This window comes from Staurois parvus, unplaced genomic scaffold (genome assembly GCF_062004578.1).
Source record: "Staurois parvus isolate SC_StPar_1 unplaced genomic scaffold, SC_StPar_1.0 ptg001719l, whole genome shotgun sequence".
NCBI classification, from domain to species: Eukaryota; Metazoa; Chordata; class Amphibia; order Anura; family Ranidae; genus Staurois; species Staurois parvus.
In genome coordinates, this window is record NW_028319515.1 from 48,250 (window position 1) to 73,880 (window position 25,631).

The 25,631-nt window shown below is 48.7% G+C and overlaps 1 protein-coding gene across 2 annotated transcripts in view; it reads left to right on the forward strand.

Moving 5' to 3' along the window:
* Positions 1-25,631, forward strand: part of LOC149434650 (protein mono-ADP-ribosyltransferase PARP14-like) — a 152,737-nt gene that overhangs the window by 25,784 nt on the left and 101,322 nt on the right. For both annotated transcript variants that reach the window (XM_089663557.1, XM_089663558.1), the window contains exons 8-14: positions 328-361; positions 11,376-11,465; positions 15,012-15,215; positions 16,473-16,709; positions 18,208-18,651; positions 20,030-20,163; positions 22,439-22,472. In XM_089663557.1, the coding sequence (XP_089519683.1) occupies positions 328-361; positions 11,376-11,465; positions 15,012-15,215; positions 16,473-16,709; positions 18,208-18,651; positions 20,030-20,163; positions 22,439-22,472 (1,177 nt within the window). The remainder of the gene's footprint in view (positions 1-327; positions 362-11,375; positions 11,466-15,011; positions 15,216-16,472; positions 16,710-18,207; positions 18,652-20,029; positions 20,164-22,438; positions 22,473-25,631) is intronic.

A 25,631-nucleotide genomic window follows, 5' to 3' on the forward strand; every position in this document is an offset into this window, starting at 1 on the left:
GAATATTGCAGTTGGATTCTGTTACTTCTTGGAGTGCTGAGTGAATGCTATGATGTGCCAGGGAAGGTGTTCATTTGGTAGAGGGTCTTTCACATGCTTAGAATAATTAACGGTGTAAATGCTGGTTAAAAGTACCTGTGTGACTACCTGTCTATTGTGTGTGTATATGACTTGTTTTTAGTTATTGCATCCAGCATTCCATTACAATATTTAAGAAAGGGGTTCCTCGAGACGCGTATAATTGTAAAAGGTGCCTTGACTGAAAAAAGGCTGAGAATCACTGATCTAGATCTAATATGATGATTGCATGTTTTTTTTTTTTTGCAGGCTTGCAAAACTGAGAAGAGCCAGAAGCTCCCAGGTAACTGAACAATATTGAATTTACAGGGGAGTGCATTCCAACCTATAAGCCTCCACAAAAGTGTCTATAGCAGCCTTTCTCCACCAGGGTTCCTCCAGAGGATGCCCAGGGTTCCTCCAGAGGTTTCCCAGGGTTCCTCCAGAGGTTTCTCAGGCTTCCCTGACTTATGAGCAGTGATGGATTGATCTCTTGGATGATGGTGCCCATATAATTCTGCCACCAACACAACTCATTCTTTCCACTGACCACCAGTGCAAGGAAGCCCTTCACCAATGTAGGATGGAAAAGGTACCACGAAGCTGCAGCTATTATCAATATTAGAAGGGTGTTCCCTAAACCTGAATATTCTTTCAAGGGTTCTTCCATGGGAAAAAGGTTGAGGAAGGCTGTATTGTGGTGTGCATATGAAATAAAGACAGTCCTCTGGAGGATAATATGGTCCCCAAAACAAACACCGAGTAAAAAGGGCAATATGCAGTCAATGCACTGGCAATTATGACAATTGTGACAGGATGAACGGTGAGGTGATAGAGGGACGCTATGTGTCACCTCGCATATGCTCATACCTGACCGTTTAGGTGGAGTCCACTCCGGGTTTTCGGGGCCACAGTTAAGCAGGTGGGTCCGAACCAGAGTTTGGGCTCCACTGATGACCACCAACAGGTGGTATAAATAAGGCAGGGCTGGAGCAAGGAGTTGCTCGTGGCCTGGGACTCAGAGAGGTGTTCTGAGAGAGCTGTGTGTGTACGATACCTACAAGAAAAGGTTTGCTTTTGCTTTATTTCGGTGACAGGGAGAAGCCCTTCACCTCTGAGAGAGGAAACGCCTTTTGTTTAGTTAGTGCCTGGATGGCAAGGGTTTATTTTCATTTTTGTTTATTTTCTGCAAACCTTTTAAATAAAGCTGACAACCAGTCAGATTTTGATGAAAGCCTGCTGTGCGGTCTACCTTTGTCCCAGGGAAGGAGATCCCCCACCTGAGCTAACCCCACACAATGTACAGGAAATAAATATGTAAATGTCACATTAGCCCCTCTCCCTCCATATCCTCTCTGTGGCCACAGTGAGGTGTTGGAGGAGACCAAAGGTCAATGCCACCATCTCTGTCTTCTCTACCTTGGAATATTGGGAAGTTATAAAATAAAAATGTGTTTGGCTGTAGGCTGTAGTATGGGGGAAGGCCCAGGCGGTTAGCACCCCGAGGGACGGCACAGAGAGAGAGATAGCGGTGAACAGAGGCTGGCAGTGCTTGGCCGCAGAGAGAGGCTCGGAGGCAAATGCAGTAAGCACAAGTAGCGGAGAAGTTCCCCAAGGAGCTTTGGCGACAATCCCCGTGCTGACCTTCTTACTCTGGAACCTTTTCCTACTCTAAGCACACTCACCCTGTCAAGTGATCTCCTGTCCCTAATCCAGCCACATGCAGAATGCGTGCCAGCTGCAGTGAGCCAGAGCTTTTTGTAAGCTAGAGATGGCCACAGAGGTCACCCGGGTGGAAGTGTCCAATCCGACAGCAGCCCAACTCATGATACATACAGAGACCTAAGAGAATGGATATTCCTCCTGTGCTCCACTCTCCCTGCAAGGTGGATGCAACAGCACCTTCTGTGTAGGGAAGTCAACTTGCACCTGCCTACATGGCAAGCAAAGAACTTGCACATGCTCAGTAGCAATTTTATGGACTAATTATGTAAATTACAAATGCTCAAATGATGTTGTGTTTCCTAAGACTGTGTGCTAAGAGATGGTTGGCCACCAATCTTGTGCACCACTTATGTCCATTGGCCAAGACACATGTCACAATGGGCAAATGCCCCCCCAGTCGCCATCTTCGACAAACCTCTGCTTATCCAAGGAAAACCTGACTGTTTGAAATAGTAACCCTTGTAGAAGAAGAATATTTTGTCAGGGATAGTGAAAGTGAAATTTTAATTTTTAGGAGGAGGCAGGATAGACTTCCCTAAAGGATCCACTAAAGGTGGACAGCGTAGGACAGATTGCGGTAGAGAGTTCCAGAGGATGGAAGAGGCTCTGGAGAAGTCCTGGAGATTGCCATGGAAGGAGGTGATGAGGGAACTAGTGAGCAGGAGGTACTGTGAGGAACAAAGAGGATGGTTTGAGTGATATTTGGAGATGTGGCTGGTGATGTAGCTCAGGGAAACCTTTGTATGTTGTTATTAGTAGTCTGAATTTTATTCATTGGGCAAAGGAAAGCCAGTGGAGGGATAGGTAGAGAGGAGAAGCAGACACTGAATGGTTGGTGAGGTGGATGACTGGCAGGAGCATTCATGATGGACTGAGGGTGGGATGGCTTGTGTAGAGGGAGGCCAGTAAGGAGGGAGCTGCAATAGTCAAGGTGAGAGATAACAGGTGAGCAGATTAGTATATTTCTGGTGGAGTTGGTTAGGAAGGGATGTATTTTGGAAGGTTATGGAGGTTAAGGCGGCAAGATTTCGGCATTGATTGGATGTGAGGCTGGAAGGAGAGGTCAGAGTCCAAGGTTATACCTAACATTCTGGCATTAGTGAAGGGATTAATAGGTTTTGATTTTGATTTTGATCTTCATGAAAATGTTGGGGGAGGGGGCAATTATCATGAGTTCAGTGTGTGACCTCCATACTGATATGTCAGATTTGCGTGTCATCAGTAGAGATGAGCGAAGAAATGAAAAATTCGATTCGACTGATTCGGCGAATTCGTGGACAATATTCGATTCGAGTCGAATAAATTCGCTGTGAATTTAACTTAAAAAAGGGTGTTTCTAGGCTTCAGAGAGACTTAATATTAGTGCAGAACACTGTACCTTTAATTTAAATGCCCTTGGAGTCTGCTGGGGAAGAGAAATAATACTGTCTGTCAGTATGACATGCAGATGAGTGCCGTCGATCTTAGAATCACTGCACACTTCACTCCTTTGGCCAGTCACGGGGCCAAAACCAGTGTTTGGAGCCACAGTGTGGCGGTGGAGGCAGCAGCAATGGGAGGCCATACAGCAACCTATGACAAAATGGAAACCAGCAGGAGCGTGAGGAGACCTGAAAGTGGCACATGGCAGAGTGGGAGCAATGGGAGGCGGTACAGGGACCCAGGTCACACTGTGGGCCCAGCAGCAGCGTGACCAGGCGGTACGGGGGCCCATGGCCGATATGGGGCTTGGTGGCACCTATGGAAGGCCTGTAATCTGCCAGCAACCTATGACAAAATGGACAACCGCAGGAGTGTGAGGAGATTTCAAAGTGGCACATGGCAGAGTGGAAGCAATGGGAGGCCGTACAGGGACCCAGGTCACACTGTGGGCTCAGCAGCAGCGTGACCAGGAGGTACGGGGGCCCATGGTCGATATGGGGCCTGGCGGCACCTATGGAAGGCCGCTAATCTGCCAGCAACCTATGACAAAATGGACAACCGCAGGAGTGTGAGGAGATTTCAAAGAGGTACATGGCAGAGTGGAAGCAATGGGAGGCCGTACAGGGACCCAGGTCACACTGTGGGACCAGCATCAGCGTGAACAGGCGGTACGGGGGCCCATGGCCGATTTGACCTCATTCATCCCATAGTCCTGCCGACTCACGAATAGCGTGGCCTCCTCAAAGGGCCTGAGCAAGCGCAGGTGTCACACATGAGCTGACAATGGCTGACATCTAAGTTACACAGGGAGTACCTTTATCCGCTTTTAACATCAGGAAATCTGTGATGGCCTTTAGCTGTTCGTAAAGGCGGTCTAACATATGTAGGGTTGAATTACACCTTGTTGCAACGTCACAGCATGAGGAGTCGGTACGGGGGCCCATGGCAGATTACATGTCTGGCAGCAGCAATGGGAGGCCCGTAATCTGCCAGCACCCTATGTCAAAAAATTTAACACACCAGCAGTGTGAAGAGACCTGAAAGTGGCACATGGCAGCAGAGTGTGGCGATGGAGACAGCAGCAATGGGAGGCCGTACAGGGACCCATGAGAGACTCTAGACTTGGCAGCAGCATGAGGAGGCGGTATATAGGGGCCCATGGCAGATTAGGGGCCTGGCAGCAGCTATGTGAGGCCCGTAATCTGCCTGCACCCTATGTCAAAAAATTTAACACACCAGCAGTGTGAAGAGACCTGAAAGTGGCACATGGCAGCAGAGTGTGGCGATGGAGACAGCAGCAATGGGAGGCCGTACAGGGACCCATGAGAGACTCTGGACCTAGCAGCAGCATGAGGAGGCGGTATATAGGGGCCTATGGCAGATTAGGGGCCTGGCAGCAGCTATAGGAGGCCCGTAATCTGCCAGCACCCTATGTCAAAAAATTAAACACACCAGCAGTGTGAGGAGACCTGAAAGTGGCACATGTTTGAGGCATGATTCATGGCGGATTTAGTCAGTTGTGTCAGGAACTGGTGGTTTGAAATCCAGACTAATCCACGCCTGATTCATTTTCACAAACGTGAGTCTCTCCACACTTTGGGTGGACAGTCGTGTCCTCCGCGGAGTTACAATACCTCCTGCCGCACTAAACACGCGCTCCGATGCCACGCTACTGGCCGGGCATGACAGCCTTTCAAGGGCAAATTCAGCTAGTTGGGGCCAAAGGTCAAGTTTCGTTGCCCAGTAGTCAAGGGGATTGTCTACCTCGGTTGGCAGGGTGCTGTCCAAGTAGGCCCAAGCCTGTTGTTTGAGCTCCTGCTCCAGGTCCACCTGATGCTGCTGCTGCTGCTGCGGCTGGTTAGTAGTTTCCTCACTGCGCTGGTGAAGAAAGCTACTCATCATCGACTGCAGACTGAGGCAGCCACTGCTGGTGGAGCTGCCACTGCTCCTACCACCCCACCCCTCCCCTGCTGCCATGCCAGCGGAACGCGAGCGCACAGGGCCCACAGTGTCTGAGGATGGACGTTGGCGCACAAAGGCAGAGACCAACTGACTACATAGGTGGTTTTTATAGTACGTAATTTTGGCCTCCCTCTCAGCAGGTGTGAAAAAGGCCACCATTTTGGACCGGTAGCGAGGGTCCAACAAGGTGGACAGCCAAAAGTCATCCCTCTGTCTGATGGTTATTATTCGGCTGTCGCTACGCAAGCAACCGAGCATGCTATGGGCCATTTGTGCCAAGGAATGCGAGGGACTCCCTGCCTCCATCTCCACAGCATACTGCCACGGTGCGTCTGGGTCCTCTGTCTCCTCCTCCTCCTCCTCTACCAGATGCTCCTGCTCCTCCACTCCTGTCCGCTGAGTGGAAAAACCACCCATTTCACTCAATAATTCCTGAGCACAAATGTCCTCCTCTACCTCCTCCTCTTCTTCCTGTCCTGCCCCCACAGGGGTCATGTGGCGTTGAGATCTGTGCGCCACGTCTACCGCACCCTGACCAGCCATTGTTAACAGCATTTGTTCCAGGACGTGCAACAGAGGAATGACGTCGTTCATCCCATAGTCCTGCCGACTCACGAATAGCGTGGCCTCCTCAAAGGGCCTGAGCAAGCGGCAGGTGTCACGCATGAGCTGCCAATGGCTGACATCTAAGTTACACAGGGGAGTACCTTTATCCGCTTGTAACATCAGGAAATCGGTGATGGCCTTTCGCTGCTCGTAAAGGCGGTCTAACATGTGTAGGGTTGAATTCCACCTTGTTGCAACGTCGCAGATCAGGCGATGCTGTGGAATTCCGTTCTGCCGCTGCAGCTCAATGAGGGTGTTCTTTGCGGTGTAGGAATGGCTGAAATGCATGCACAGTTTACGTGACATTTTAAGGATGTCTTGCAGTGGGATGGTGGATTTTAGGAACCGCTTGACAACCAGATTGAACACGTGAGCCATGCATGGCGCATGGCACAACCTTCCTTGACGCAGAGCAGACACCATGTTCTTTCCGTTGTCAGTCAACATGGTTCCGATTTTTAGTTTGCGCGGAGACAGCCATCTGTCGATTTCTCTGTTCATTACACTCAGCAGTTCCTCCCCTGTGTGACTACGTTCGCCAAGGCATACCAGGTGCAGCACAGCGTGACACCGTTGCGCCCTGCACATGTGATATGCCGGTCGGGTAATGGGACTTGGCACGGGGGTGGCGGCTGAGGACACGGCGGAAAAAGAGGTGGTAGAGGCGGACATGCTTGCTGGACCAAGGACGTGCAAACGTGGAGGCAAAAGCGTCGTGACCTGTCCAAGTTGCTGGTGCGGCTGTGCCGGCACCACGTTCACCCAGTGGGCCGTAAATGACATGTACTGTCCCTGACCGTAGTTACAGCTCCACACGTCGGCGCTGCCGTGCACTTTGGCAGAGACCGACATGCTCAAAGACTGGCCCACCATCTCTTCTACATGTGAATGCAGGGCTGGCACTGCCTTTTGGGCAAAGAAATGACGGCTTGGCACTCTCCACCGCGGCGCGGCACAAGCCATCATTTCTCGGAAAGGTGCTGAGTCCACCAGTTGGAAAGGGAGGGACTGCAGCACCAGCAACTTGGACAGGAGGACGTTCAGCTTTTGCACCGTCGGGTGCGTGCTCGCAAACTGTTGTCTCTTGGATACGGATTCCAAGAAAGACTGTTGACGGAATCCGAGAAGAGGAGTAGCAGGAGAAGGAGCATCTGAACGAGCGGAAGATGCCAATGAGCGACAACTCCCCTCAGCAGAGGTGTTGGAGCCTTGACTGGCTGATAGAGGGCGATTGACGACGTCGGGTGACGGAGCAAGTAACGGAGCGGGTGATGGAGCGGGGGCTGGGGCTGGCAGAACCGCCGTATGTTTATCACGGTTTTCCCAGGCCACCGAATGGTGACGCTGCATATGCTGACGCAACGCTGTAGTCCCAACATGGGCCCCCTGGCCACGCTTGCATTTCTGGCCACATAGTCGACATACGGCTACGTTTACTTCCTCGGGCGGCTTGAGGAAAAATTGCCACACCACCGAGTAGGAAACTTTGCCCCCGCTACTCTTCACTGGCTGACTGCTACTTCCTCCGTGCGCACCGGCACCACTACTGGCCGTGGTGGTAGGCTGCAGTGGAGCTGGTGCTCTACTCCGTGGACGTTTGGCTCCACTGACACTGATGCGACCCTGCTGCTGTCTCCTGGGCAACCCACCGACTGTTTTGCTCGCTGCCAAGCTGCCACCCTCTTCTCCTGATGATGCGGAAGAAATTGCCTGATGACGACGAGGCTGCCAAGTGCGATCAACCTCCTCATCATCAAGTAGGGTCTCCGCCTCACTACTAGCCCCCTCGGCTGCGTCTGGGTCAGGAGACAGACCTGTCTCTAGACCGGCTACCGAGCCACTCTCCTCGCCAGTACTTGTTCGCTTGGCTGCTGAAAAGGCCGATGTCTCCCCCCGTTCCTGACCGCCCTCTGTTAGCTCTTCCTCACTGTACAGTGGGGCTGAGCCCACAGCATGCGATACTTCGCTTGGTGAGGGAACAGCAAAGGACAGGGGCAGGTAGAGGACACGTGATTTCAGTGGGCTTGCTCCCGGGCCATGCCAACTAACGGTTGTGTCTGACGTACCCACCGACCGTTGGCTGTAGGTGTCAGAGGTGACCTGGGAAGAGGAAGACGACCGAGCCAACCAATCAATGACGGCAGGGTTGTCGGTGGAGACACGACCGCTGGATGACACCGGGAGCACTGGCCTCTGGCTGCGAATACTGCTGCCTCGACCCCTTCCTCTGCTGCCACGTCTGCTCGCTCCTAAAACATTGCCTCCTCTGCCACTCCTCTGCATGTTGTCTGACATACTATTTAATTCAACGATTAGGTGTCCCTGAGTAACAATTCTCTGGCACTCAGTAACAATTCTGTCTGTCCCTGAGTAACAATTCTCTGGCACTCAGTAACAATTCTGTCTGTCCCTGAGTAACAATTCTCTGGCACTCAGTAACAATTCTGTGTCTGTGCGAGTAACAATTCTGTGTCTGTGCAAGTAACAATTTTGTGTCTGTGCGAGTAACAATTCTCTGGCACTCAGTAACAATTCTGTCTGTCCCTGAGTAACAATTCTCTGGCACTCAGTAACAATTCTGTCTGTCCCTGAGTAACAATTCTCTGGCACTCAGTAACAATTCTGTCTGTCCCTGAGTAACAATTCTCTGGCACTCAGTAACAATTCTGTCTGTCCCTGAGTATGAATTCTGTGGCCCTGAGTAACAATTCTGTGTCTGTGCGAGTAACAATTCTGTGTCTGTGCAAGTAACAATTTTGTGTCTGTGCGAGTAACAATTCTCTGGCACTCAGTAACAATTCTGTCTGTCCCTGAGTAACAATTCTCTGGCACTCAGTAACAATTCTGTCTGTCCCTGAGTAACAATTCTCTGGCACTCAGTAACAATTCTGTCTGTCCCTGAGTAACAATTCTCTGGCACTCAGTAACAATTCTGTCTGTCCCTGAGTAACAATTCTCTGGCACTCAGTAACAATTCTGTGTCTGTGCGAGTAACAATTCTGTGTCTGTGCAAGTAACAATTTTGTGTCTGTGCGAGTAACAATTCTCTGGCACTCAGTAACAATTCTGTCTGTCCCTGAGTAACAATTCTCTGGCACTCAGTAACAATTCTGTCTGTCCCTGAGTAACAATTCTCTGGCACTCAGTAACAATTCTGTCTGTCCCTGAGTAACAATTCTGTCTGTCCCTGAGAATGAATTCTGTGGCCCTGAGTAAGAATTCTCTGGCACTCAGTAACAATTCTGTCTGTCCCTGAGTAACAATTCTCTGGCACTCAGTAACAATTCTGTCTGTCCCTGAGTAAAAATTCTGTGGCCCTAAAAACGTTTCTGTGGCCCTAAGTAACAATTCTCTGGCACTGAGTGAAAATTCTGTCTGTCCCTGAGTATGAATTCTGTGGCCCTAACTAGCGTTTCTTTGTCCCTAAATAACGATTCTGTGGCCCTCATTAACAAGTCTGTGTCCCTGAGTAATGGTTCTCTGTCCCTAAGTAACTTCTCTCTGTCCCCAATTCTCGTTTCTGTGGCCCTAACTCTGTCCCTGTCCCTAGTACAGAGCGGTCTGCCTCTGTTCAATGACTGCAGGCAAATGAAGATTTCCAAAATGGCCGCTATATATACCTCGACCATTACACAGTGCTGGCTGGCTGGCTGCTGATTGGCTGATGCGATCACATGTCGTTGAGGAATGCATTATGGGGCAGCGCGCCTTGTCTGCGCGCCTTCCCCGACATCCCCGCTCCGTCGCCGCACATGTCAGCCGCCATTTTCGGAAAAATTTCGATTCGCGCGTCCGAATTAGGCTGTTTTTCGGATTCGGCACGAATCGAAATTTTTCCGATATTCGACTCGAATTCCACTTCGGATACTTCGATTCGCTCATCTCTAGTCATCAGCATAGAGATGGTATTGGAATCCACACATTGTTATCACGTTTCATACACTATAGAATGTTATCACTCGTCCATAATTATCAGCAGTGGTCATGGTGACCTTCAATATCTGCAAATTTCAAGCAAATGGGCAATATTTCTGAGCTGTCCACATATGGCCAGGGTGGTGGGAAGCGGGTTGGGGTAACAAATGTAGAACGACCTCCTCAAGGGTTGCTTAGTCATTTTTGGGTTCCTTGTCAATCTGGACCTCTTGTTGAAAGCCCAACCTCTGCTGACACCCCCGTGCTCTTGTGACCAAAGTAAATGGCACCTGTAAGATGGACTCACACACAAGTCAGTATAGACCAATATGAACTTTATATTGGAATTAAAGGTAATTTGGTCAAAAAGAACAAAATGACACTGATATATGCAGCAAATATAATCACTCTTAGTAATTGTGAGCAAAAGTAACAACGTTCATCATAAAGCAACTCTCGCATTACTAACCTACTAAGTGACATACCGGCATGGATGTCACTCAACTTCTTCAAAATCAAACTTTTCAAAAAGGAGCTCATACTATTCCCCCCCCCCTCCCCCGACTTCTCCATCAAGAACAACAATACAACCATCAGTCCCTCCCCTCATCCAAGGTACTCAGTGTAATCCTAGACTCCCATCTGTCCTTTCAGCCCCAAATCCAATCTCTGTCCAATTCTTGTAGACTTCACCTCCGGAACATCTCCAAGATACGTCCGTTCTTAACCTCTGAAACTACTAAGCAACTTATTCCCTCCCTTGTTATCTCTCGCCTTGACTATTGTAACTCCCTCCTCACTGGCCGACCTCATCGCAGGCTATCCCCTCTTCAGTCTATCATGAATGTTGCTGCCAGACTCATCCACCTTACTAACTGTTCCTTATCTGCCTCCCCTCTCTGCCATTCCCTTCACTGACCTCCATTCAGTGTCCTCCACCCTCTCTGCCAATCCCTCCACTGGCCTCCATTCAGTGTCCTCCACCCCTCTCTGCCAATCCCTCCACTGGCCTCCATTCAGTGTCCTCCACCCCTCTCTGCCAATCCCTCCACTGACCTCCATTCAGTGTCCTTCACCCCTCTCTGCCAATCCCTCCACTGGCCCCCACTCAGTGTCCTCCACCCCTCTCTGCCAATCCCTCCACTGGCTTCCCATTGCTCAATGGATAAAATTCAAAACATTAACAATAACATATAAAGCCATTTATAACTCCGCCCCAAATTACATCACCAATCTTGTCTCCAAATATCACCCAAACTGTCCTCTCCGATCCTCCCATTACCTCCTACTCTATAGCACCCTTGTCTCCTCTTCCCATTCTCATCTCCAGGACTTCTCCAGAGCTTCCCCCATCCTCTGGAACTCTCTACTCCATTTTATCAGACTATCGCCTACTCTGCACACTTTTAGGCGATCTCTGAAACCCGATCTCTTCAGGGAAGCCTATCCTGCCCTCAGCTAATAATGGAATCTTTTATTCCTCCTACCAGTCCATCCCCCACAGTTACTACCTTTTGTACCACCAGCCCCTCCCTCTTAGATTGTAAGCTCCCAGGATCAGGCCCTCCTATCACTCTTGTATTGAACTGTATTGTTGCTGTATTGTCTCCCGTTATATTGTAAAGTGCTGAGCAAACTGTTGGTGACATATATCCTGTATAATAATAACAATAACTATTTATAATTAGCAGGCCGGCTTTCAGAAATAATCCGCTACTTCCAATCTGAGGGGAGTGCTGGATCCCCCAGTCAGCAGAAAAACAACCAACAAGAAACAGGTGAGCTCACTGAGGGCCCTCAGAACTAGATGGCAAGGATTAGATGTGAAGGAAAGAGAATTCTCATTTGAAATTGAGCACTGTCCCTTTAACCCCTCGCCTACCGGGCCCTTCCCCCCCCCTTCCTGCCCAGGACAATTTTCAGCTTTCAGCGCTGTCCCCCTTTACACTGTACCCATATGACATTTGTAGCAGTTTTTCACACAAATAGCGCTTTCTTTTGGTGGTATGCACTCCCCGTTGGGTGTTTTTATTTTTTGCTGTATAAACAAAAAAAGAGCAAAAAATTTGTAAAAAAAAGTTTTTCTTTGTTTCTATTATAAAATATAGCAAACAGGTAATTTTTCTCCTTCACTGATGGGCACTGATGAGGCGGCACGGATAGTCAGCACTGATGGGCACTGATGAGGTGGCACGGATAGTCAGCACTGATGGGCACTGATGAGGTGGCACGGATAGTCAGCACTGATGGGCACTGATGAGGTGGCACGGATAGTCAGCACTGATGGGCACTGATGAGGTGGCACGGATAGTCAGCACTGATGGGCACTGATGAGCCGGCACGGATAGTCAGCACTGATGGGCACTGATGAGCCGGCACGGATAGTCAGCACTGATGGGCACTGATGAGGTGGCACGGATAGTCAGCACTGATGGGCACTGATGAGGTGGCACGGATAGTCAGCACTGATGGGCACTGATGAGCCGGCACGGATAGTCAGCACTGATGGGCACTGATGAGGTGGCACGGATAGTCAGCAATGATGGGCACTGATGAGGTGGCACGGATAGTCAGCACTGATGGGCACTGATGAGGCGGCACGGATAGTCAGCACTGATGGGCACTGATGAGGTGGCACGGATAGTCAGCACTGATGGGCACTGATGAGGTGGCACGGATAGTCAGTACTGATGGGCACTGATGAGGTGGCATGGATAGGCAGTACTGATGGGCACTGATGAGGCAGCACTGATGAGGCAGCACTGATGGGCACTGATAGGAAGCACTGATAGGTGGCACTGATGAGCTGGCACTGATAATGCTCAACTGATAGGTGGCACTGATAGGCAACACTGATGGGCAGTACTGATTGGTGGCACTGACTGATGGCACTTCTGGGCACTGACTGGTGCCACTGCTGGGCACTGATGGGTGGCACTGCTGGGCACAGGTGGGTGGAACTGATGGGCACAGGCAGGTGGCACTGATAGCTACAGGTTGGCAGCATTGATGGGTACACGTGGGCATCGCTGATGGGCACAGGTGGGTGGCACAGGCGGGTGGCACTGCTAGTCACTTCTGGGCACAGGTAGGAGGTACTAATGGGCACAGGTGGGATGCACTGATGGGTACAGATGGGTGGCACTGTTGAGCACTGATCATCAGTGCCCTGATGATCAGTGCCGATCCCTTCCCTTCTCGGCAGTTCTTTCTTCACGCTGTGACAGGGTGAGGAAAGTGATGTCGATAACCGACAACTGTATTTATCTGGTGATCTGCTGTGCCATTGGACACAGCTGATCACGTGGTAAAAGGCTGCTGTGATTGGCCTTTTACCGTATCACGTGATCAGCTGTGTCCGTAGAACACAGCAATCGGCGGCGGTGCCGGGTGCGCGCAGGGGGCATGTTCTGGGAGGACATCCATGGACGCCCTCCCAGAGCTAGACAACTACGCTGTAGCTGTCTTTCAGTTATAGCGCGGTTGGAAAGTGGATAAGAACACTAAAGTGTTTTCTGTGCGCTCATTGGAGCCCAGTTGGTATTAAGTTGAGTTGAGGTGTGGAATATAGTTCCTTCGGATGGCAACACAAAGACAGTGAAGGAACAAAGGAGATTTAACACTTTTCCTCTTGATGGTAGCAAATTAGGGTGGGGTCCCCTTTAAAACACTAAACATGGAGCAGGCTTGAAGTAATGAATAGCAACAATTGACATAAGTGTAAATGGACAAAAGACAACTCCCTCTGAATATCAAAGGCAAAATGATCAGTAGAAGGAATCCTGCTTTGTTGGCACTGCTGTATCCTGGCCTGCAACTGTATGTCCTGCGGTCAGCTTGTAGAAATAAACTGTAATGCAGATGTGTCCCAACAATGGCGGCTGGGAGAACTAGGCCACAACCTGAAGTGATATGTGTAATGTTCACAACTATTTGTAGGCAGATAGCTGAGGTGGCAAACTGTCAGTATTCACTCGGTTAGTGGGTGTATGGGTCTCTCACCCGGTCAGAGTAGTCGGGCAGATTGTAGCGGCGTGTCAGGTTGGCCTGCTAGGCAGCGTGCCGGACCGGGTGGTCAGTAGGCTCTTTTCGCTCTTCCCCTCTCTCCAACCCTGGCTCCGCGGCCTAGTTCAGCACCATCCAAGGAGAGGTGCGAACCTCCTGCGGGGAGGATCTGGGTCACGGCGTCAGGGTGACGCCATACGATCCAGACGTTCGTATCGCGTGAACGAAAGTTTGTGTGCTTACGAACACAGTCCGGACAAAGGCCGCGGTCATGTGAGCGCGACCCGTGTCCAGGGGGGCGTGCCTCGTTGCTGAGCATGCTGCCGACGGCCCGCCCCAGTTACCAGGACGAACGGAAAACGTCTATCACCGGTTTAAGAGACCGGTGCTAGGCTCTCCTGGCCATCCATTCTGCTGTGCAGCCACTGAGGGATCCCATCCGCGGCGGGACCCTCGTGGCCAGACTCTGCCTAAGACCCCATTGGATACAGGGGGGACCCCAGAAGCTGCCTGAGGCCACATGTCACTCTGCCTGAGACCGCATACCAGCCTGCCTGAGACCACACATCAGCCTGCCTGAGACCACATATCAGCTCTGCCTGAGATCGCATGCCAGCCTGCCTGAGACCACACATCAGCTCTGCCTGAGGCCACACATCAGCTCTGCCTGAGGCCGCATGCCTGCCTGCCTGAGACCGCATGCCAGCACTGTGTGAGTGCATGCTCCCCCCTGTTTTACCTGAAATGTCTGTGAACTGCCCCTCTACCTCACTGTTGGATTACAAACTGCTGTAGAGACTTTAACTTTGCCCACCGGGGCTGGATTACAAGTATTTTGGGCTCTCTCTCTGTGCTACTCCCCCATTGATGCGGTCACCCACCCTGCAATGTCCCCATTGAGTGACTGTTATTTGTTTCAATAAAGCTTTGTGTGTTTGCCATCTGCTTTGGGTGTTCTGTCCCGCTTACCCTCGGTCACAGAGATGTTCTGTCCATGTGAGTGACCCTGAATGGCAGGCCACCATCATCTAATGTCCATTTTAATGTATTGCAAGTAATAACATTTCAATGGGTTCCACAAATGACAGGTAGAAAATGTAATTCCAGAAAAATAAAATAAACTGCCAACTGTTGTCATGGGAAACACAGACAAAGCTGAGAATGTTCTGGAGGAGGAAGGAGGACGTTACCACGACCCATGGCTGAGCTTTATATGTACATAATGGGAAGGATAACTATGGATGGTTGGAGATAGTTGGGACAGAGCAGTAATATGTCCATGTTTAATGCAGTTTTATAATTCCTTCCAATTTTTACAGGGAAACCAACTCCAGAGAAAGAAGAGGTGTCACCCAGCCACTCGTCCTCTCTGGTTCTGATTGACAACATCCAGGACAGCCACAATCCTCAGATGTTGAACCTTCTGGTGGAGAATATCAGTGACAGATCCATGGACACGGACTTCTACATAGAGAGGATTCCAGAGGTCCAATCTGCCGTCATCACCTTCACACGTGATATAGGTCAGACACCCAACAAAGACAACGATTTATGAACAACTCCATAACAACAAATCAAATTCCATGTTTTATCTTAGAGTTCTTCTTAGAGAGCAGAAGATGACATGTGATTGGTTGGTTTGGGCTGTGGAAATATTTCTCTTTTTCCTCCGTTTTACATTAATCAGTGACTTGATGTGAGGGAAGTTGCAGGGCCAACATTTGGAGAAGGACCCTCCTGTGAACTGCTCACTAATTCTTTACCATGCTAGACAGTCTTGTCAAGGCGTCCAACCCTAACAGGCCTTACCTTGTGCGGCCGATGTTTGCACCATTATGGGGGTAAAATAAATAGAATAATTGCACATATGAACTGCACTCCACAGATTGGGAACCACTATTGACGTATCGCTACCACCGACATCCAATCAGTACCAAACCAGGCAGGAGGCATGCATGTATATAGATGGGAGGGCGATGGCTTTAATCCATTTTATGTTGCCCATCAGGTCCAGTAATGGGACCTCTCCGAGGCTTCAGACAGCAACTTTCAGGGCCGATTCATACCGGAACATGCTCCTTCCCGTGTGTTTCCTACATGTTCCCATGTGGTCCAGTTTTGCAGCCCATTCATTTGAATGGGCTGCAAATGCACTGGAATGTGGAAAAAGTACTGCAAGACCTACTTGTTCAGCACACACTGCAAATTGCATGCAACTACCGTACCATAATGCACTGCATTTGTGAGATGCATTTGGGGCCCCATTAACAATCCATTGGTCCCCACACTTAGTTTTGGTGTGCACTGGCCCTCAGGCTAGATGGAGAAACTGAGCGAAATGTAAAAATGCACATCAGGACAAAATAGAATACAAAACATAGTCAATACATCTCCCCAGTACATAAACTTTTCATTTTTTTTAAACCCTTGGCACTGGCACCTCCCAGCCCTTTCCGGGGGTTTCAGATGCTGGAAGGCGGGGCTTCTGATCATGTGACCGGATGTCACATAATCATATAGCTCCTGCATAAATGCTGTTTTATTACGGACAGTAAACTACCACATTATGGCCATTAGATGGAACTGGGAAGCAAAGGAAATACATACATCTTTGTAATAAGAGATACAATGTAACAATTCTAGAGAACACTAGAGGGAATCAGCACATAAATGTAAGCCAATAGTTCCATGATCTTTCCGCAAATGCCAGAATACTAGGGCTGGGTTGGGAATATACGTGTATCTACGTATTCACTGGGATGTGATGTCTCTATTCACAGATATTGCAGATTTCATTGAAAAATTCTCCAGTAGCCCAAGAATAAAAAAGCATAAACTAACAGCAAAGAGTCTGGAAGAAACCAGAAGTGTCCGAGTGGAGGGGATCCCCCCCAATACCCTGGAGGACATGCTCACACTTTACTTCGAGAGTGCAAGGGACGGAGGAGGGAGTGTAGAAGATGTGGAGATGTTATCGGATGAAAGAGCCGCGCTGGTCACATTTCACCAGGCAGGAGGTGAGAGGGATAGAGGCTGAGGGCACTGGGGGTGGGGGATGGTAATGTCTGGGGCAGGAGGGGGTAGACCTGATACTGTATATTATCACGCACAGGGCCAGGACAAGGGGTAGACGGGAGGGGTGGCTGCTCTGGGTGCAATGGTTTGCTGTAGGGATGGGGATGCCTTCCTTCTGTTACAAGGCTGACAGGAGTAGTGACAGCGGCATCACCACTCCTGTCAGCCCAGCACTGGGAGTGGCAAAGGGAGAGCCAAGAGGCAGCACGGGCTGTGTTCTCTCTCCCACTCCTTCCTACCTCTTGTGGTTGGACCGCATTGCGAAAAACTGCGCACTTCCAGGTCGATGCAAAACCTGATCAGGAGCTGCACAGCGATTTTGACAATTGACAGCTGTGCATTGGATCCCCTAACCTTGTACATCATGAAAGGGGGGGAGGGGTGCATTTTGGCGTCTTTGCCCCGGGCACTGGATGACCATGTCCCGGCACTGGATGACCATGTCCCAGCACTGGATGACCATGTCCCGGCACTGGTCATGCTCTGCAAGAAATCAAGCACCGGCACCAACGGCCACAGAGTTCCACCTACTTACTGCATATTTAAGTGCTTCTTTATTGAGAAGCCATAGCTGTACTTTATGTTTCTTTTCTCTTTAACTTCCCCAGAACATCACTGCAAAGGACACCTAAATCTCTAGTAGCCTAACCTCCCAGAAGTGCTATGGTAAAGGCTAGAGAGAAAACAGAGAGGCTTCATTGTATTACACTTTGTATTACTATTCCAAAACTTTACTAAAAGCTTCACCAATACAAAAAAGCCAATATTTTCCACCTTCTAGAGCCGGGTCTCCAAGCTTTCTAAGCAAAGGGCCAGTTTGCTGTCCTTCAGAATTTAGGGGGGCCAGACTGTGGCCATCAGGAGTAGAAAATGTCCCGTCATCAGTGAGAGTAAACAATGCTCCATCATCATTGCCATTGCGCCCCATCATTGGTGTTGTTGGGAGGAATTGTGCCCCATCGTTGGTGTCATTGGGAGGAATTGTGCCCCATCTTTGGTGTCATTGGGAGGAATTGTGTCCCTTCGTTGGTGACAGTGGGGGGAATTATGCCCCATTATTGGTACCAATGGATGAAATATTTCCCCAAGGAAATAACCCCAGTTTGGAGACTCCTACAACAGAGCAGTCGTTCTCAACCTTTCTGCTCCAGAGAAAAGCCCCTTACTTTGGTTGACACCCTATCATTGGCATCATGAAGCTGGCTCTGTCAGGTGGCGTTGGACCCGGAACTAGGCAGGCATCATGGAATGTGAGTTTAATCAGCCAAAGTTCAAGGAACCCCTAGCAGCCTCTCAAGGAGCCCTAGTTGAGAATGACTGATATGAAATAATAATCGTATTATATGTGTTGCCAAGAGGGCTAACACTACTTCTGATGTATCCCTGATTATTGCTGCCTCTCTTATCCTCTAACAAGCATTTTATTTCTTTTTATTGCAGTTCTGAGGACGGTGATGACAAAGCAGCATGTGCTAAACAATGAGACAATATCCTTGTACCCATATTACCCATCCATTGGTCATTGCTTGTATGGGAAGGAAGGCCCTCATATGGAAATACCAGATTCAGTAGAAATCCCCATCAGCCCACATATACTGGCATTCATTTTGAAGGATGAACAGATAAAACAAAATGTTGAAAAAGAAATGTCCGATGTTTACTGTGATATCACTTGGCCAAATGTAGACCACCCCACTCCTGTCATCAAACTGTCTTTACCCAGGAACCTCTCCAGTCATCTCCGAACCTTGGCAAAGATAGTTCCAACATGGAGCGATAACGTCCACAAAAAGTTTAAACCTTTTATTTCAAAGTATAAGGCTGCAGAGTGTGACCTGAAACCACCGGTGTGGGAAGACATCAAAGAAAAGATGTCTGGCTCAGGTAGGTACTGGGGTGGGGGCATTATAACATACTATTAGAAGGAGGAAGCAGGTAAGTACCAAGGACTGGAGGGGGGATCCTCATACACTACAAAGTGGAGGCAGGTAAGTACTGAGGACTGGAGGGGGGATCCTCATATACTACAAGGAGGAGGCAGGTAAGTACTGAGGACTGGAGGGGTATCCTCATACACTACAAGGGGGAAGCAGGTAAGTACTGAGGACTGGAGGAGATCCTAATACACTACAAGGAGGGGGCAGGTAAGTACTGGGGACTGGAGGAGGATCCTCATACACTACAAAGAGGAGGCAGGTAAGTACTGAGGACTGGAGGGGGATCCTCATACACTACAAGGAGGTGGCAAGTAAGTACTGAGGACTGGAGAGGGGTTCTCATACACTACAAGGAGGAGGCAAGTAAGTACTTTAGACTGGAGGGGGATTCTCATACACTACGAGGAGGTAGGTAAGTACTTTAGACTGGAGGGGATCCTCATTGTGACAGGAGTCACTTTGGGTGGGGGGGCCCATGGAACCCAGCTCACTTTGGAGAGGTGGGGAGACCCCTTTCTCAGCTCCCCATATCCCTCTTATGTGTAAGTCACCCTGTGCCTGTTAGGGGTACAGGGTGATCTGTCCTAATATTGGGGTGGGGGGTTGTGGATTGTTTGGTGTTATGTGGTTACATCCCATTGTTCTATTGTGTGTATTAGCTTAGTGGGGGGTGTCTCCAGCAGCCCTCCCTCCTGATGGGACTGTGTGTTGGTGTGTCTCTTTTTACTAAATGTAGATTGCCCCTCCCTGTGTCATTATGCAGGGAGAGGGGGTTGTTCCCTGAGTGTATATATCTTGTATCTGTGTTCAAATAAAGTAGTCTACTCTGGTTTACTTCAAGACTGATGTCCTCTAGTCTTGTATGGTCTGCTGTGGTGTCTGTTGTCGGTGTTCGGACGGGAAGCGGTATTCTAACGGAGGTACCCAAGCGCAGTCTGGGGTCGGTTCCGTTACACTCATACACTACAAGGAGGAGGCAGGTAAGTATTGAGGACTGGAGGGGATCCTCATACACTACAAGGACGAGGCAGGTAAGTACTGAGGACTGGAGGGGGATCCTCATACGCTACAAGGAGGAGGCAGGTAAGTACTGAGGACTGGAGGGGATCCTCATACGCTACAAGGAGGAGGCAGGTAAGTACTGAGGACTGGAGGGGATCCTCATACGCTACAAGGAGGGGGCAGGTAAGTACTGAGGACTGGAGGGGATCCTCATATACTACAAGGAGGGGGCAGGTAAGTACAGGGGGAATAGAGGAATATAGGAAGGACAGGACTGTCTGGATGGTCCAATATACAATATCTGGGAATCTTCTCTATCGCAGCACGAGATCGGGTTCTGCAGAGGAAGGATCATGAACTGAAATTATCAGATGGAACGACATTACAGCTGGAAGTCCGATTACCGGAAGACACACAGAGTACAACGACCTCCCCACCCCCACAGGACAGAGCTGGGGTAAGTGTTGGGGTAAGAGGGGGGGGGCTCACAGGGGTGCAGGGTTTCAGTCTTGGCCGATGTTGATGCCACCTCCAGTCTCTGAGCTCACATCTTCCATATATATGAGAACTAAATGTCACCACATTGAAGACTTTTATGGCCCATGTATGGAAGGGGCTCATTCTGTATATCTGTCAGAGGGGGGCACTCCTCTCCTGGATGATGCTGAGCACATTGTGCACCAAACATCAGGCAACATCCATCCGGTCATCGGTTCAAATCCCAACCACAGCACCACCTGCCTGGAGTTTGCATGTTCTCCCTGTGTCTGTGTGAGTTTCCTCCAGTTACTCCAGTTTCCTCCCCCATTCCAAAGACATGCTGGGAGGATAATTGGCTCCGGTCTAAATTGTCCCTACTATGTGTATGTATGAATGTGAGTTACGGAGCTTAAACTATACGCTCCTCGGGGGCGGGGACTGAAGTGAATGTACAATATATTCATGTATAGCGCTGTGTGAATTGTTGAAGTGAAGCAGACATGTAGGAGGAAATTGTCCAATACTGAGGAGGAGAGCAGAGAGAGACATGTTGCCTGAACCATGAATGCTAGAGGGGTCTTCTAGTACCAGGAAGCAGAAGGATAGCTTGGACAGGGAGTGAACATGGAGAGGGAGCAGACAGAGCATCTGAGCATGCTCACTGAGGGTGTACACCTGACTGGGTATAAGAACCCTCCAGTACTTCTGGCAACAGACAAGAAATGTTCTTTTTATATCATATAGTTCAGCTTTGTCCCGACCCTTCATACGAAGACAGATATGGGCCAGTCATAAACTGTCACTTTGTAGAAGATGGCGACACCATCGCAATGTAAATGTGAGTCGTCTTTAGTCTGATCCTTCATACATAAATCCCTCAGTGGATGGGTGGTGGACCCAACCCTCAGGAGTGCAATCTCAACTTCTATTAAGATATACTAGACCCCTGAGAAGGCTCGAGGTTTGGGAAATAAAAGTAGATATCTTGACCAGCCTTTTTCAACAAGGGTGCCCAGGCACAATGGGGTCCCTTCAGGTTTCTTCCGCGGGCCTTGGAAAAATGCCTAAAAAATGCCCATAAAGTTGTATACAAGCCAGCGAAGAACAGAAAAATCACATCTAATGTTGGGTGTCCTTCGTGGTCTGATGTAGGTAAAACTGTTAATTTTGTTTTTTATATCTGCAATGCCGATGAAATGTGTCGGCCTTGGACCCTTTGTTTCTTGGGTCATTTTTACAATTAAGCATCGTTGCCCAAATGCCAGGAGCATGAGAAGTGACTGATGTCGTTTCTCTAGGCTAAAGGAACAGTCACAAGACAATAGACTGCTTAAAGCAAGATAAGAGCTTGTTTGTGGCATTGAACGTGTTTATGACATCTAGAAATGTTACATTAGAAGATAAGTTGTTTAAAGATGTCTACTTGCCTGAGAAGGTAGAAATTTGTAAGTTTAGGGTAGATAAGAAGCTGATCTGATCTGTGACTCCTTAGATAGTGTTGTTTATTCAATATAGTGGCTAGGCATTATCATTACGGAACCTTTCTGCTAGCTCTTCCTAGAGTGGGTGTGGCGCCCGCCCACTTCGAGAAAGCTGCCAAGAAAAAGGGTTGAAAAACTGAGAGTTTAAAAGAGATCGATGGGAGCCTTCCTAGCAGCTCTGACACTGGGACTCTTGCCAAGGCTATATGGGCTCATTGATTGGTCACTTTGTGCACTATGGTTCCGATGGGGTCTGTTCCTTCCCGTCTTCCCATAACTTTGGTATTGTATTAATTCTATGTTGTGACGCTGTCCAATGATGTGTCTATTTCATTCTGTAATGCTCACATTATTATTGGTGTGTGTTATTATGCAGATTGTGATGACTATAAGATATATCCTCCTGTGTGTTGTGTGATAATAAAAGTGGAGGTTTTGACAGCGCAAGAATATTGCAGTTGGATTCTGTTACTTCTTGGAGTGCTGAGTGAATGCTATGATGTGCCAGGGAAGGTGTTCATTTGGTAGAGGGTCTTTCACATGCTTAGAATAATTAACGGTGTAAATGCTGGTTAAAAGTACCTGTGTGACTACCTGTCTATTGTGTGTATATGACTTGCTTTTAGTCACTGCATCCAGCATTGCATTACAATATTTAAGAAAGGGGTTCCTCAAGACGCGTATAATTGTAAAAGGTGCCTTGACTGAAAAAAGGCTGAGAATCACTGATCTAGATCTAATATGATGATTGCATGTTTTTTTTTTTTGCAGGCTTGCAAAACTGAGAAGAGCCAGAAACTCCCAGGTAACTGAACAATATTGAATTTACAGGGGAGTGCATTCCAACCTATAAGCCTCCACAAAAGTGTCTATAGCAGCCTTTCTCCACCAGGGTTCCTCCAGAGGATGCCCAGGGTTCCTCCAGAGGTTTCCCAGGGTTCCTCCAGAGGTTTCTCAGGCTTCCCTGACTTATGAGCAGTGATGGATTGATCTCTTGGATGATGGTGCCCATATAATTCTGCCACCAACACAACTCATTCTTTCCACTGACCACCAGTGCAAGGAAGCCCTTCACCAATGTAGGATGGAAAAGGTACCACGAAGCTGCAGCTATTATCAATATTAGAAGGGTGTTCCCTAAACCTGAATATTCTTTCAAGGGTTCTTCCATGGGAAAAAGGTTGAGGAAGGCTGTATTGTGGTGTGCATATGAAATAAAGACAGTCCTCTGGAGGATAATATGGTCCCCAAAACAAACACTGAGTAAAAAGGGCAATATGCAGTCAATGCACTGGCAATTATGACAATGTACAGGAAATAAATATGTAAATGTCACATTAGCCCCTCTCCCTCCATATCCTCTCTGTGGCCACAGTGAGGTGTTGGAGGAGACCAAAGGTCAATGCCACCATCTCTGTCTTCTCTACCTTGGAATATTGGGAAGTTATAAAATAAATATGTGTATGGATGTGGGCTGTAGTATGGGGGAAGGCCCAGGCGGTTAGCACCCAGAGGGACGGCACGGAGAGAGAGATAGCGGTGAACAGAGGCTGGCAGTGCCTGGCCGCAGAGAGAGGCTCGGAGGCAAATGCAGTAAGCACAAGTAGCGGAGAAGTTCCCCAAGGAGCTTTGGCGACAATCCCCATGCTGACCTTCTTACTCTGGAACCTTTTCCTACTCTAAGCACACTCACCCTGTCAAGTGATCTCCTGTCCCTAATCCAGCCACATGCAGAATGCGTGCCAGCTGCAGTGAGCCAGAGCTTTTTGTAAGCTAGAGATGGCCACAGAGGTCACCCGGGTGGAAGTGTCCAATCCGACAGCAGCCCAACTCATGATACATACAGAGACCTAAGAGAATGGATATTCCTCCAGTCCTCCACTCTCCCTGCAAGGTGGATGCAACAGCACCTTCTGTGTAGGGAAGTCAACTTGCACCTGCCTACATGGCAAGCAAAGAACTTGCACATGCTCAGTAGCAATTTTATGGACTAATTATGTAAATTACAAATGCTCAAATGATGTTGTGTTTCCTAAGACTGTGTGCTAAGAGATGGTTGGCCACCAATCTTGTGCACCACTTATGTCCATTGGCCAAGACACATGTCACAATGGGCAAATGCCCCCCCAGTCGCCATCTTGGACAAACCTCTGCTTATCCAAGGAAAACCTGACTGTTTGAAATAGTAACCCTTGTAGAAGAAGAATATTTTGTCAGGGATAGTGAAAGTGAAATTTTAATTTTTAGGAGGAGGCAGGATAGACTTCCCTAAAGGACCCACTAAAGGTGGACAGCGTAGGACAGATTGCGGTAGAGAGTTCCAGAGGATGGAAGAGGCTCTGGAGAAGTCCTGGAGATTGCCATGGAAGGAGGTGATGAGGGAACTAGTGAGCAGGAGGTACTGTGAGGAACAAAGAGGATGGTTTGAGTGATATTTGTAGATGTGGCCGGTGATGTAGCTCAGGGAAACCTTTGTATGTTGTTATTAGTAGTCTGAATTTTATTCATTGGGTAAAGGAAAGGCAGTGGAGGGATAGGCAGAGAGGAGAAGCGGACACTGAATGGTTGGTGAGGTGGATGACTGGCAGGAGCATTCATGATGGACTGAGGGTGGGATGGCTTGTGTAGAGGGAGGCCAGTAAGGAGGGAGCTGCAATAGTCAAGGTGAGAGATAACAGGAGAGCAGATTAGTATATTGCTGGTGGAGTTGGTTAGGAAGGGATGTATTTTGGAAGGTTATGGAGGTTAAGGCGGCAAGATTTCGGCATTGATTGGATGTGAGGCTGGAAGGAGAGGTCAGAGTCCAAGGTTATACCTAACATTCTGGCATTAGAGAAGGGACTAATAGGTTTTGATTTTGATTTTGATCTTCATGAAAATGTTGGGGGAGGGGGCAATTATCATGAGTTCAGTGTGTGACCTCCATACTGATATGTCAGATTTGCGTGTCATCAGCATAGAGATGGTATTGGAATCCACACATTGTTATCACGTTTCATACACCATAGAATGTTATCACTCGTCCATAATTATCAGCAGTGGTCATGGTGACCTTCAATATCTGCAAATTTCAAGCAAATGGGCAATATTTCTGAGCTGTCCACATACGGCCAGGGTGGTGGGAAGCGGTTGGGGTAACAAATGTAGAACGACCTCCTCAAGGGTTGCTTAGTCATTTTTGGGTTCCTTGTCAATCTGGACCTCTTGTTGAAAGCCCAACCTCTGCTGACACCACCGTGCTCTTGTGACCAAAGTAAATGGCACCTGTAAGATGGACTCACACACAAGTCAGTATAGACCAATATGAACTTTATATTGGAATTAAAGGTAATTTGGTCAAAAAGAACAAAAATGACACTGATATATGCAGCAAATATAATCACTCTTAGTAATTGTGAGCAAAAGTAACAACGTTCATCATAAAGCAACTCTCGCATTACTAACCTACTAAGTGACATACCGGCATGGCTGTCACTCAACTTCTTCAAAATCAAACTTTTCAAAAAGGAGCTCATACTATTCCCCCCCCCCCCTCCCCCGACTTCTCCATCAAGAACAACAATACAACCATCAGTCCCTCCCCTCATCCAAGGTACTCGGTGTAATCCTAGACTCCCATCTGTCCTTTCAGCCCCAAATCCAATCTCTGTCCAATTCTTGTAGACTTCACCTCCGGAACATCTCCAAGATACGTCCGTTCTTAACCTCTGAAACTACTAAGCAACTTATTCACTCCCTTGTTATCTCTCGCCTTGACTATTGTAACTCCCTCCTCACTGGCCGACCTCATCGCAGGCTATCCCCTCTTCAGTCTATCATGAATGTTGCTGCCAGACTCATCCACCTTACTAACTGTTCCTTATCTGCCTCCCCTCTCTGCCATTCCCTTCACTGACCTCTATTCAGTGTCCTCCACCCTCTCTGCCAATCTCTCCACTGACCTCCACTCAGTGTCCTCCACCCC